General features: G+C 40.7%; 1 protein-coding gene across 1 annotated transcript in view; it reads right to left on the reverse strand.

Annotated features, from left to right (window-relative positions):
- Positions 1-14,465, reverse strand: part of LOC139915120 (phospholipid-transporting ATPase IA-like) — a 49,421-nt gene that overhangs the window by 15,717 nt on the left and 19,239 nt on the right. The window contains exons 10-23 of the mRNA XM_078289666.1: positions 12,633-12,910; positions 9,640-9,767; positions 9,271-9,348; positions 7,385-7,473; positions 7,126-7,198; positions 6,919-7,024; positions 5,314-5,396; positions 4,855-4,904; positions 3,561-3,630; positions 3,288-3,372; positions 2,490-2,629; positions 1,032-1,170; positions 843-907; positions 74-246 (exon numbers count right to left, since the gene is read on the reverse strand). Of these exons, the coding sequence (XP_078145792.1) occupies positions 74-246; positions 843-907; positions 1,032-1,170; positions 2,490-2,629; positions 3,288-3,372; positions 3,561-3,630; positions 4,855-4,904; positions 5,314-5,396; positions 6,919-7,024; positions 7,126-7,198; positions 7,385-7,473; positions 9,271-9,348; positions 9,640-9,767; positions 12,633-12,910 (1,557 nt within the window). The remainder of the gene's footprint in view (positions 1-73; positions 247-842; positions 908-1,031; positions 1,171-2,489; positions 2,630-3,287; positions 3,373-3,560; positions 3,631-4,854; positions 4,905-5,313; positions 5,397-6,918; positions 7,025-7,125; positions 7,199-7,384; positions 7,474-9,270; positions 9,349-9,639; positions 9,768-12,632; positions 12,911-14,465) is intronic.

Below are 14,465 nucleotides of genomic sequence, written 5' to 3' on the forward strand. Positions count from 1 at the left end.
AAAATGCCAATCTAACTGAGAGTGTGTAACGAAACATTGGTGTGGGTGCCTTCCCACAGCAGTGACTGGCTACCTGCAGCAGATGACAGCCTTACAGGAGAGAGCCAGGTCAAGGAAGTACTGTCGCATCTCAAAGCTGAGGGCATGACTCAGGGTCTGGCCGTCAATCACCAGGGCCAGCTCCTTATCCCTGTGGAGCCCCTCCCCTAGCATAGTACAGTGGTGACTCAGGACTCCTTGCGTCGCCTGGGAAACACACACACACACACACACTTTAGTATTATCGTACTTGTGAGCACCTTCCGTTGACTCCATTCATTCTCTAACCTATACCTAATCATAATTCAAAATTTAAAGGTAGCTTAAAGCTTAAATCTATCTTTTTTTTTTTTAATTACTTATTGACAATCTGAAGGAGTGGTCACAGCGGAAAGAGACAGGAAGGATGGGAAAGGGAGGCGAAATGACATGTGGCAAGGCCGGATTCAAACCCATGAAGTTGCGGTTACATGGTATGCGCCTTAGCCACCTGAGCCACAATGACTATAAATCAGTAAATCATTACCACATTAATCTTGAGGCAATAGTACAACTACCTCTCTGCCCTGTCTTTCCTGTCTCTCTCTACTTCAACTGTCCAATAAAGCAGAAATGCCCCCCCAAAAATGTTATATACGGTGGTGATAAATGTATGTGTTAATAAGATTAACAATTATAATATAAGAATAAGATTGTCATCATCCCACTTTTGTGAAGCGAGGTGCCCCCACCCTCTTCACCTAGTCACGGTCAAGAGTTCCACCCACCTTCCAAATCCCAATTTAACCCTTGGTGTTACTTACATCCAAAGTGTCTTCGTTGATTACCAAGAGACTCATGCTTTTCTTTAGCAGACTACAGGAATAACCTGGAACATGAGTTCAAGAAAGAGTGTTAGAGATTAGATGTGAGCGGTCTAAAGGTCTAATGGCACAGGGAGAGACATGATCAAGACAACTGGAGTGTGTGTGATGTGCCTGTGTGTCCTGTACCTATGTTGATGGCCGTCTCCTGCTTGTCCCCGGTGAGGATCCAGATCTTGATGTGGGCCTTCAGCAGAGTCTCGATGGTCTCGGGAACCTGGTCCTGCAGCTTGTCCTCTATGGCTGTGGCTCCTAGCAACTGTAAATTCTGTAGGAAATAAAATAGGTGTAACAGCATCAAAGATATTTTACAATTCACAGTGCACGGCTGTTTCGCCGTAGAATTTGTCTGAGTTATCAGTATGACAGCTTGGTACGTCTCTTGATGCCTCAGGCCAGGATCGCATAGGATGCTTTTTTGAACACATCGCTAATTTTTCTATTATTCACTCACGACAAATGCACATGTCCTCTAAACTATATGCCTGACGTTTATGATGTGGTGCATTTCGTAGTGGGCACTCAAAGTTGAATGTCTTTACTTGCTGTGCTGTGTATTACAACAAGATCAGATCAAGAGAAAAAAATGAGCAGCGCCTGGAGGGAAGTAAGCAGCCTCTTACAGTTTTCTGGTGAGTCTTCCTCAGTTTAGGAATCAGCTCCTCTTCTTGAAGAGCAAACAGAGCAACTAAACTAACTCTCTTGTCTATTTTTAATTTTAACAACACCATTTTAACAATGTTGTGTTACTAATTAGATAGTTGCATAGCAACAAGAATGATGTAATGCTCCTTGCGCCTTTAAGCTCTTGTTCTCTCTATTACCAGCAACGCTCACAGCTGCGCTTTGTGTTTGAGCAGGAGAAAAAAGCGTGCTTGGATGTTAGTCGACCATAATGTGGCGGTTTCTGTTTCTGTCTCATGAGGACTTTACAAACTTCAGGCAACTTTGAAGTCTTTGTAACACAAACAAGCTTTCACTTAACATTTGTTGTTCCTGGTAATTCTATGATGTAATTAGGTTACTTGTTTTAACGTGGTTATCACACTGGGGTTTTGATTTTTCTGTAAGCTGTCCCTGAATCTCTTAAAAATTGTTTGATAAATTAATAATAATAATAAATTCCATTTATGTATCTCATTTGCAGGGGCAAATCTCAAAGCACTTAAGCAAAAATATAGAAATGAAAGGGAAAAAAGGGGTTAAAAATATAGGAGGGTCAATAGAAAAAGCTTATAGGAAGGCTTGCTGGTAAAAAAGCATTTAAAGGCCAGTTTTAAAAGCATCAATGGAAGCAGTGGTTCTGAGGTGGTCAGGGAAAGAGTTCCAAAAGCGTGGGGCAAATGAGCAGAAGTCTCGATTTCCCATCATCCAGAGGGTGTAGGTGGGATGTGGAACAGCGGGGATTGACTAGAGCGGACGGAGCGTGGAGGTTCATGGATGGTGATGAGGTCACTGAGGTAAGTAGGGCTTTGGCCATTAAGGCAAATCATTAATTATGTTTGTAATTCATCGGTAAAAGCACCGTGGGGCTGAGACAATCTGTACTTGTTCTCCTTGTTCCTGTTAATTCCAGTGGTTACCAACCCTCTCGATGAGCTCGTAGCTCTCCTCCATCTTCACAGCTCTGTCGGTAAGGGAGATTGATGCTCGCTGGTACAACTCAGACCATTCCAAGTAGTTCTCCTCTGAGATGTTAGCTACTGCATAGCATAAGGTCCTTAGTCCTGAGAAGGAAAGGGATGGGTGTTAAAAAGATTATGCCCATTTTTGCCATACACGTTCGGCATGGAAAGGTATCACAAAGTGTCAAAATGGTGGATTAGAAATGTAGAAAATGTTTTCTTCTTGCTGACAGGACTAAGGACAGTCCTAAGAGAAATCAACTGAGCTTGGCCAAATTTAGATTAAATATTTTTTCTCTTTTGCATAGTGCCTTGTGCTTTCATTCAACAAACAACAGTGTAAACAAAATAACACTTAAGACCTGGCATCTAATCTGAAGTATTGGCACTACTATCAAAAAATGTCCGACAATACCCAGCCCTAGTTCCCATCATAAATGCCTCACCACTGTGAGGTGAAACAGTACTAGAAAAAGTGATAGGAATGGAAAGACCCTATCTTAGTAATAACTAACCAACAGCAGCATTTATTTGCCATGCTAGCACAAGATGATAGGGAACTGAGGTATTTCTCTGAAAATGACATGCAAGGCATTCCAATTAGTTTTATTAGCTTTACTACGTGTTTGGTATCGCAAACGAACGCAAACTGGAGCCTCCTTCCTATTTTAAAAACTGTAACAGACATAAAACCTTTTAAGCTGCAGACTCATTTGATCATTACATTTAATATAAGTTTGATTAGTGTGACAGAACCTACCCTCTGTAGCAAACTGCTCCAGGTGGATCAGGGTAACTTCTCTGTACTCTGAACTATCTGCCAGCCTCTCATAGATGACAGAATCCTATTGGAAGACACAACGAAACAAAAAGGTTTGTAGAGTCCACACTCGGTATTAATGTCCAAATGCAGTTTCAGTGTGAACATTCCATGAAAATAATTTATTTTCATGGAATGTGAATCTGATTCTCAAGCTGAGAATAAGAATGAGCAACAATAAATACAGATGTTGTGGAGACATTTTGTACTCACTGCTCCCTTGCAGTACAGCCGAATTTGCCTAGATGGGGTGCGCACGATTATTGACATCCTTTTCCTTGCACTACAAAAGGATATGGAAATAATATGTAGTCATATATCTGCAAGATAATCAGATGAGTGTAAAAAACACATCACACACCAGTAAGTCATAACCAATGCAATAAGGTTGGGAAGACACAGTAAAACATACTCAGGATTCGAACAGTGTTGACTAGGGATGCTGTGATCAACCACCGAGATTGGACGATTTTCATTATACAAGAAAAACAAAATCCATGCCATGTAAACACAACATCCTGGGTTCAGCCCAGGACCTTTGTCGCATGTTATCCCCCTCTCTTTGTCTATTTCTACTTTGAAACTCTACTCAAAAAAAGGCCATTCCATTGGCTTGTTCAAAGACCAGATTAAAAACCTAGTTTTCATTGCAGTGTGAGTGTTATTGTGTTGAAAGTGTGTGTTTTAATCGCTTTGTGGGTTTGACTGTTGGAAGTTTGTATTGGCCCTGTTGTTGTGCATTCGAGTGCAGCACTCAGTGCAGCTGTGGGGTCCGTAAAGCTCTACAGCGAAGTGACAAAATTTTGAACACAATCAAGTCATGATGGCGAAAACTAGGAAAATAAGGCCCAGGGTGAAAATAACCGGAATTATCCTTTAAAACTCCATTTACACCTGGTAACAAAATGCAATTTGTCTGGACATCTTAACTGGATAAGGAAGGATGTTAGTGCAAGGTGTAAATGCACAACACGCGCATTGCGATGGGAACATGATGGGATTTACCAGAGTCAGCCAGGTGGAAATGCAACCTACAGTCGGGCTGCACAATTAATCATATGAATCAAGACTACAATTACGGTCATGGCGATATGGTAATCGTGAAAAGTCGCAATTATTGCATTCCATTTAATAGGCTACTCCCGCTGTGTCAAAATCACTTAGTTTAAAACTGCTCTAAACAGCAAATTAGCTTTGTAACCAATTACAGGTTCTGTAGGTATCCGTTGAGCTTGTTGAGTGAACTGGCGAATCAGAGGCTTTCACATTATATGACCAATTCACTCTCACAGTCATACTCTTGTTTTGCAGTGTAACATTTTTGCGAATCCTCCCATGCTACACAGATCAGTATTGGTATTAGCCGTTTCTTTTAGCATGGGATTGCATGAATCGTTATCGCCCCCAAAACCCAGATCGGAGCATCCCTAGTTTTGACTACAACTTGACAACCAAAAAGACAAATATAGTCATAAGAAAACAACAAAATATTAATGACTATGGTTACCTTGTGAATTCAAGGACATTCAGTAACTCAAACCTCTGCTCGACTCCAAACTGTTAAAAAAAATAAAAATAAAAAAAATAAATGGTGCACATCAATTACCTTGCATAGCATCAGCCAGAATGAACCATTTGTGCTATGAAGAAGTCATGGTGAAGTTTTTGTCCAAGCAGTATGTTCTATCAGTGTTTTCTTTAGAAATTTGGGTAGCAGTGGAGAGGGTTTGATCTTAGATCTAATCCTATTATCAGTTCCAGTACCTAGTGTGGCTGAAAATTCAAATCATAAAAAATGTGTTTGTTTTGGGTGAGCAATAACCTCAGATGATAAATTTGGGTCTTTATCATACGATTTTTCTCGCAGTGGGAGATTACTACTGCTGAGTGAATACAGGGGAAAAACTCCACATTAACCATTGACTTGGGATTCAGTCATAATAATAATAAGTGAGATCCAACTTACAGCCTGTATGATGACTGAATCTGGTGTTCGGCCAGCAAATACAAAACCCAGACTGCTAGCAGCTCTCACTAATGCTCCTTCATCTTCGGAGTAGGGGATGGAGAAGAAGAAATACAGAGAGAAGTGAAATCCAAATGTGCAGTGAACTGTCAGTGGCTACATTTACATGCAACGAGTAACCCGGCTATTGGTCATACTCTGAAGTCGTATTCAGGTTAAACTGTTTACATGAAAGTTTGATACCCTGTGACTGAGTCTCCCTGTTGCCATGAATAAACCAGCTAACAAAATATTCCTGTCCACCTGTGGTGTGCTGCCCACAGATTCAACCTGCAAAAAAGTATGAAGCAGCTGTGGCTGGCAGATACCGCTCCATATTTGACTAAGCAATAGGTTACTTCCGATATAGGGGAAAACTATTGCTGCCGCCATGTTTTGTATTGACATCAAAATTTACCCATAATGCTGTGCGAGTCTGAGTTTGACAGACGGTGAAAACCAAAAGTGAAAGCACTAAGATGTTTCCACGTTACAGTAACCTGTTTAATATGGGAGTATGCCAGGTATTTTAACAAGGTTTCTCATAATCCGATTTTGGGCTTACCCAGTTATTATGTTTACATTCATCAACCCAAAACAAGGTTAGTGTAATAACCAGGGGCCTGTCTCATCAATCAAGTCCAACACAGTCAGGGTATCTTTGCTATGAAATCCTGTGAAAGAATTTAAGGGCACTAAGTATGCAAAAGTAATTTCATTCGTTGCTGATAACTATTGTCAACTAATATAAGCTACCTGATATTTGTTATCTTGCATCATAGCGAGATGCAACTGTGACTTTTCACAAACTATCACTGTATGACCCAGAGAGATTGTGGCTAATCGCTCTTGGCCTGGGTGCCAACTGCTCCACTGAATCCCTCCTTGTAGTCCGGGTGTGTAGTGAACATTTCTCCTCATATGATTACCGCCCAAAAGTCCAGGGAAGAAAAACAGTGTAGTGTTATAGTGTTAGGGTAACCGGACGTCCCCGTTTTCCGGGGACAGTCCGCGGATTTGGTGCTTTGTCCCTGGCTGTCATTGTCCCTGTTAATGTCCCCAGATTTTCCACTCTCCAGAGAGTGTATATGTACTACTTTATTACTCCCATAAATTACTTACTGAGGGAGCATATCACTCCTGTAAGATTTCAGAATGCATCTATCGCACAAGTAAGCCAGTTGAAATTTGATCACATATATCCGGACAGTTCTACAATTGACAGTGTTTTGCCTGATAACAGTACTCTGCTCTGGAGCAGAGTACTGACAGAATTTTCTGTGAATATAAACGTAGCCAAAGATGTCACATGAATTACTTAAATATATAAATAAACAATATGTAACAGTATAAATAATAATTCTGACTTTCTCAATGAGTTGTGTGAACTAAATTAGCACCATTGTATAAATCTTTCATGCAATGGCCACGCAGCGTTCAACTTTAGTATGGCATTTTTACCACGTGCACACAATATAATCATGATTGTGGGCTGTTGAGGTCAAAATGCAGTAGAGCTGTTAGCACAAGTAGTCTTGCTAGTAGCGTTAGGCTAATGCTTTGTACCTGGAGAGGAAGCCTGATAGACAATGCCGTCCTCTGTCTTTTCAGGAACAGCAGTGTGACACACCGCCATCATGGTTAAAAATTCCTGGATGACAGGAGCTGTGGCCTGGACACACAACCACATACATTATTTGCGCCTTGTGATTTTCACAGCTACATTTGGTTTTACTGTGTGTGGTTGATGTTCTGTCGATGTTCCGAGCTTACATGATTGGTTTGGAGATTCAGGACCAAGGTAGAGTCATTAAAGCATCCCTCATCCGCTGCCTCAAGTTTATGCCTTCACAAAACAAATGTGTATCCATGTATATTATTGTTTAATGAAACAAAAAGAAGATGTGACAAATGTGAAATATTTTCAGTGTCTGATCTATCAAAGTTCAGATTAATATTCTTTACAGGGATCTAGAGTTGAGCCTGATACAGAGGGGCTGAAATACAGTTCATGAATTCAAGTCGGCCTTACCCATAGTCGACTCCAGCAATGGTGCACTTCTTAAACTGCATCACATTGCAGGTCAGAGTCCCCGTCTTGTCGGAGAAGATGTACTTGACCTGCAAGTTATGATGCAAAAGAACTGTAAATTTCTCTACAACTCCCCTGGACCAGCACAGATTGATGGATTAAGGGAAATATACCATGGATATTCAAAAGAATAGAAAAGAATACAATTTTCTTCATTATCACCTCAGACACAATTAAAGGATAATAGCGCCTAGGTTGTCCCTCTCCTTTCCATTATTCCTGCTGTTATCTGCACAAAGTCAGCATATGTGGAGATTTCAGGGCTCCTTTTACTACCCTCAGAAGAAGCCATTTGCTGCCATGACATTTTTTTGGGGACATTTTGCTTTATTAGATAGAGACAGGACAGGAAAGACAGGGCAGAGAGAGGGGATGACATGCAGCAAAGGACTTGGCCTTAAAAGTCCCATATTCTACACTTTCCATTGATTTATTTTATGTCTTGAGGTTCATTAAAAGCCATTTGTGTGGTGTCATGTACCAAAAACACTCTCAAATCATTTTTACACGTTCATTTTCCAGCATCTCTCTGAGCCTTACCAAGCCCGTTTGTGTTGCTTTGAGGCTCATTAATATTAACAACCCTCTGTTCTGATTGGCTTCAAGAGTGAAACGTGAGACACCACAGCCCGGCAGCTACAGGTAGGGAAAACTCTCCGGTAATAAACAATGACAACCGCTCAACTGCTTTGAAAAAAACACTTTGTTAGTCTATTATTTCTTACAGAAATGATAATGAGCGAACCTTTGTGACGCCACAAAGTTACGGAAGTCCAAACGGCTCGTTTAGAGGCTCGCTTTTCTAATATGGATTGTGTGGATTTAGTTGGCGACCGTGCATTTTGATACTTTCACCGTGTTTAGATAGACCATCCAACTCCTTTATAATCAAAGAGGCAAGGGAAATCCCGTTTTACACGATATGGGACCTTTAACGATACGCGCTCTACCAGTTGAACGGGACACCCCACTGCCATGCATTTTTGTACAATATGAAAAACAACTTCCACAGAGCTAGGTAATCCTTCACAGTAAACATGAAGTGTTCATTTGCTGTTGTCAATGTGTCTGTTTTTGTTATTTCACTATACCAGAGTTGAGTGTTTTCATATCAGTCCTAGGTTTGACACCATAGAGTTTGTATTTTAAATATGTCGACAAACAAGTAAATGTTAAACAAGAGGCAGTTCAGCTGCCTAATGTCCCGCCATAATCATCATGATACATTATACATAATATCCATTTATGCTAATGAGGTCATGCCAACATACTAGTCTTCACATAACACATGGACAGTATCAATATGAACTCTGTATCTTATAGCATTAAGGAGTTATAGTAGTTCCAAGAAAATATTTTTTTCCTTATTAATATGCAAAAGTTATGCAGCAAGATGCTCTAAAATCTAATCAAATGATCTACTACAAAGGGTAGTTATTGTGTTATTGTGTTCACAAGAATGTATCTACACACAGACAGACAAACGGACACCACCATGATGACATAATGTCCCGCATACCATGTACCATGCTGGCTGCACATAAAAATCTAATTACACTTGGCCTGCATTGCAAAATGATTGGGGTAAATGTAAACTAGTTGTAGGCAGAAGTAAATGGGCTATAACTCTAAATGACAATGGTATTGTCCTTTAAAAACATAACTTCAGTTATCAAGTCATATGACAGCATACATTCAACTCCATCTAATTTTATTGAGGAGTCTGACGATTGTAGGAGTAAAAGGACAAATTTTAAAGGTTTTTTATGATACTGATGATGGGTTAACGTGATGGGTTAAAGTATGCACCAAATAGCTTAAAGTACCTGGCCAAGCTCCTCATTAAGGTTGGATGTCCTTGCCATAGCAGAAGTGTCTGTGGGCTCATGATGCATATCTATGTCCTGCAGAAAGACAACATAATAATAATAGAAAAAATTGGTTTGCTTTGCTCTGCAAGATAACAAAATCAACACAAAGACAACTAATCTTGAAGCATGATAGAATACACCTTCCTATCAGAGGTAATGGCACAAACAAAAACTATTCACCAAAATGAATGACTGAAAAGCAGAATCGCTTTGCATGTGCTCAATTTATGTTCCCAATTCCTATGTTGGATGATTGGCTCTGTGATAAACTATCATGTGTGTTGCGTTGGTCTCAGGTAACCAGGGCCCGTGCTGATGTCTCACCCAGTTGATGAAGTAGGCCTGGACAAACTTGATGACTTCCAAGGTGACCAGGAGGCTGATGGGGATCAAGTTGTTGAACAGGATGATGAAAGTCAGGAAGTTCAGGCAGAAGTTGGCAGCACTCCCATCTGTTGGGGTTCGCATTAATACAAATAAGACAAAAGGACAAAAAGGACTGATGTCAGAAAATCCACATATTATTCAAAGGTGCCACAAGCCACTACAGAATAGCACATCAATACATTGGAGTGCTCGTCCCAACTAGAGCCTAGGTTGACTGATTTGGTGTAAATTCGTCTTCTGCCACCTTGAAAGCAAATTCTGGCTTCAGAATATGAAACCCTGAAGTACTTTTTCTGGAGTCTAATTCATCTAAAGTGATTCTAACACCAACAAGTACATTACAGTGATATCAATGGATGTATTAAATGTTTAACATCTACAAACTTAATACTATTAGTGGGATTTCTCATCTAAAAATCTATTTGGATAGATAAAACACAACTAAAGCAAGAAGGCACAATGACCATACAGAGCACATTTACCTGGGGCTGGTAACAAACCAGTGGCAGAGAGATGCAAAGCAGAGTTAAATCAACTGAATGACACTGATATTGAAAGATGACAGAAATAGAATATTATCTTTGCTTTAAGGAATCTATGTAGAATATGTTGAACTTTATTTCCTCTATTATATTGACACTAAATCTAAATTCTAACATTTTCATTCATCGCTTGGACACGACTTGGATGATATTAACTAACACTAACACTAAAACACAGCTCACCACCAAATTATAATAATTTTATGGGTGGGTGGGTTATAGGGCTTATGGAAGCCCTCAAGGACCTGGAGTATTACAGGGTTTAAAAATACTACCTTCTACAGAGGCTTTGCAGTCAACCATCAGCCATGTATGGTGCCATCTAGAGGTCCATTGAAGAATTGGCTGTATGCAAATATTGGCTAAATATACTGTATGACAAACAGGCTAGAAAAAAAGAGGTACATGAACAAGTTTGTTGTGTGTGTGTATGTAGGTAAATTCATTTTCATTAAAACAAAAGCGAGTAGTGTGATAATGTAGATTTGTTTCTAAATTTAGGTTACTGTGACACAGTAAAGTGTCTTTAAATTGTCTTTTTTCTGTCACTACTGGTTTTCGACCGGACTGTCCGGGTCCAGTCAGAAGGCTTGACCGGATGTTCAAATGTGCGGACAAGATCATTCTGTAAATACTGTTCCACTAATCATAGCCCTGTCGATATGTCCCTATCATGGGTGGGTATCTGTTGCCTTAACAAGCTAAAAGCGTTTTGATAGGCTCATGACTAGAGCAGGGGTAATCTCCACCAATCAGTGACCATTTTACCCCACGTGGGTGTGTGTTTTACTGTGTGGGCTGTGTAAGAGCATAGCACAAGGTTTTGTATGGATCACATTATCATAGGACCAACATGATGGAGATAAAAAAGGTAAGAGAAGCAAGCGTGTGGATGACCGGGAAAAACAGAACAAAAATATTGTCCAGTATGTCCAACATTGTCCAACATAATGCACTGCAAGATACAATCATATTGATTGTCCCATATTGTCCAACAGATTATTCACTGCTGACTATTTCAATTGGCCAGGCTTTGTAGTATGGTCAGGTCGCCCTGCAAGACGCAAGGCGGCGAGCAGCCAATTGTAGTGTGAAGCGTTATTCGCATACAACCATCATGGTCATTAGTGGTCACTAGTGGCATTTGGAACTTGTATTTTTTTTTAGGGCTTTTTACACAGGACACAACAGCCGCATGGGGACATGGTGTCCACTGATTAATGAATTGTGTGGTGAAACTCTGCATCACGGTTTAAAAAAGTTAAAGACAATTAAACTGTGGCTGAGCGGGCAGGCGGGCGCGTGCATGATACAAGCACGAATGCAACATTGTGTCCCGCTCCGCCTGCCAATCCGTCACTGCTCCGTATCTCCCCGTGCACTTCTCATTGAAAATGAATGAGGACCAGGCGACTGTCACGTCCGTGTAAAAAGCCCTTTTATCGGGTGCCACAAGTCACTCCCACCAGTGTACCTAATTTTTTTTTTCACATTCACACACAGGTTTTTTTTACTCGCAAATGTGAGTGAAATGCTTGCACTGTAGAGTCCTGTGTTTGTCTGTCTGTGTTTCTCTCTCTCTGATTTGCGCCGTGATTTCTCCCCATGTTGTCAGAAGTGACTGCAGATGTAGTTGTCTAGGTCTCTTGTCTGTTTTGTGCTTCTCTAACTAGACTCTCTAAGTAGCCTAGCTGCCGAAGCCAGGAGCAAAATTATGTTTACTACGCTTACGTAGTGTATATGCTTGCTCCCCCCAATAAAGAAGAGCAAATAATAAATTGTGACGCCGATTGACACCTGTCAATCAAAACTGTGTTGTTTGATCGTTGTAATCTGCATTTTAACTCTGTTATCAAATATGGCCAACATATATGTTTCCGGCACCTGCATATCTAATAGTACCATCAGGTACTGCAGTGATAACTAGCCAGCAGGCTAATTTAGCAAATAAACTAATGTTTATGTTAACATGCAACTACTGGCCACTACTAACACTAGATATGTTACATAATGTCATAAGATATGTTTATAACAAGACAGTGATGGTTAGCTGTGTGTGATAAAGCCTATATAAACTTGACTAGCTGACCAGACACTATGTTTAGCTAGCTAACAAGCTGACATTATCTAAAAATAAATAAAGAAAACAAAATAAATCAGATGTATCAGTGATGAAATGATCAGTTTCCAGTCAAAAAAATAACACAGAAGTTAACCATGTCTATTGAATTCTGTTGAGATCGCGGAGTTTAAATTTAAAGTTTACATTTAAAAACCAAATCAGTTGTTCACAGCCATTGTAGACCAAGAGCTGAGGACCTCCACTATAGCCTACAGAGGGTGCGTTATGTCACCTGAAAGCGCTTAATTCCAGGCTGTAACACTCACAGTTGAGGTCCATGTACCAGGCGTAGTCACCGCAGTTGTTCTTCCACAGGGTCTGTCCGGCCGAGCAGGCCAATGAGATGGCCAGCAGGCAGCCAACCAGGAACAGGATAAACCGGTTGGTCAGTCGCTCCACGCCGGACAGCTTGAGCGGCGGCCGGGTAGAGTTTTGCATCAGCTTGGTGTCGTGGCCTGTGTACACCACCAGGCCATGCACCCATTGGGTGTTCCTCAGCTGGGCGCCGCGCAGCATGATCTGGTCCGAGCCAACTGGGAGGGAGCTGAGGATGACAGAAAAATATACCAGCAGAGTCACAGGTTCCATCCCTGCAGCAGCTGATGTGTGGCCAGTCAACACTCAGAAGTCCAGTCAAATCGTCGATAAGGAAGACCCTGCACCTCTACAGGGTTTCCCATTTAACAATTATATTTGGGCCCAGGTAAATAAACAGCTACCCAACTAAATGTTTGTTTGATGTCGCACCCAGAATAAATGCTGTTAAGTTGGCATCCAAACCTGGTGTTTTTCATCCTTACAGTTTACAAAAAATTAAATGTGCTGCATGTAGCTTGTTAAAACATCAATGTGTCATTGTCAAATTAATTGTGATAGCTTGGTATAATTACCATAATTACCATGAATAAATGATGTCACACCTTCGAACATGGTTCGAACACTCTAGTAGATTTCCTCCCAAATCTGACCCAGGGGCACACACTGTAAAATACAGTGTGGAGGCTGGTAGAGGATGCCAATCTCGTCGAGGTTGTGGTGATGGTCTTGTTGCTGGTGATGGTCTCGATGTTCATAGTAATTATACTAATGTCTCAAAATGAATGCACTAATGATTTATATATATTAAAATGATACACAAAGCACCTTTAATGCTGTCAAGCACTGATAGCATGTTACTGAACTACAATGACCATAATTCATTGCACCTGTGACATAGTGCATGGTGTTGGTTGAAGAGATAACACACTTGTAATATATATGTATATATTTGCCATATTTTATAAATATGTTATATTTGCTTCACAAAAACAGCGATAATCAGATGGGAGTATAAAAGTTAGCCAAGTTGGCCACAGTACCCTTATTTCGTAGACTGCAGTACCACTCTTACAGACTTGCGGTTGCTATCACAACAATAAACTAGATGGCACTCAGTAGCACTATGCAACTACGCAATTGTCAAGATATGCCAGTTCCACATGTCAGATTTTCACCAAAAGGTAATAATTTCTTCCATGTCCAATTACCAACTTGTTTCACATCAGGAGATGCACACATTTTCATGACTGTATCTGAAATGGGACATAAGATAGGCCAGTTCTCCTATTATTGCAACATCACATGGTCAATCAGCACTATATTTGTTCAGTGGTGACTCTCCAGTGCCCAGATATTGTTTGATTGGGCCAGTAATGGATGGTTTGCCTCTTCTTATGTCTGCTGATAGGCACACAAGTTTGATGGTGTTATGTGATCCGTTCATACGTTATATGCCTTTTTGTGAGAAGCCACGCCCACCGCCATGTCCCCCTTTGGCCAAATGGTATGACAAGTTAATCAGTTCTTCCTTGCCCCATGACCAATCTTTCCACAAAGTTTTGTGCAAATCCATTGATAACTTTTTGAGATATCCTGCTAACAGACAAACAAACAAACTGCCGGAATGGGGCGAAAACATAATGATTCAGCCTTCCAAGAGCATCCCACTGTGCAATGTACATGCATTTTCAGTTCAGGACAACAGAACTGAACTAGAAACACTGGAAGTGCGTTTCATTCTGAGATGGGCTGGAAAGACAAAGACATCAGCTCAGGAGGCT

The sequence above is a fragment of the Centroberyx gerrardi genome, chromosome 17 (assembly GCF_048128805.1).
Source record: "Centroberyx gerrardi isolate f3 chromosome 17, fCenGer3.hap1.cur.20231027, whole genome shotgun sequence".
NCBI classification, from domain to species: Eukaryota; Metazoa; Chordata; class Actinopteri; order Beryciformes; family Berycidae; genus Centroberyx; species Centroberyx gerrardi.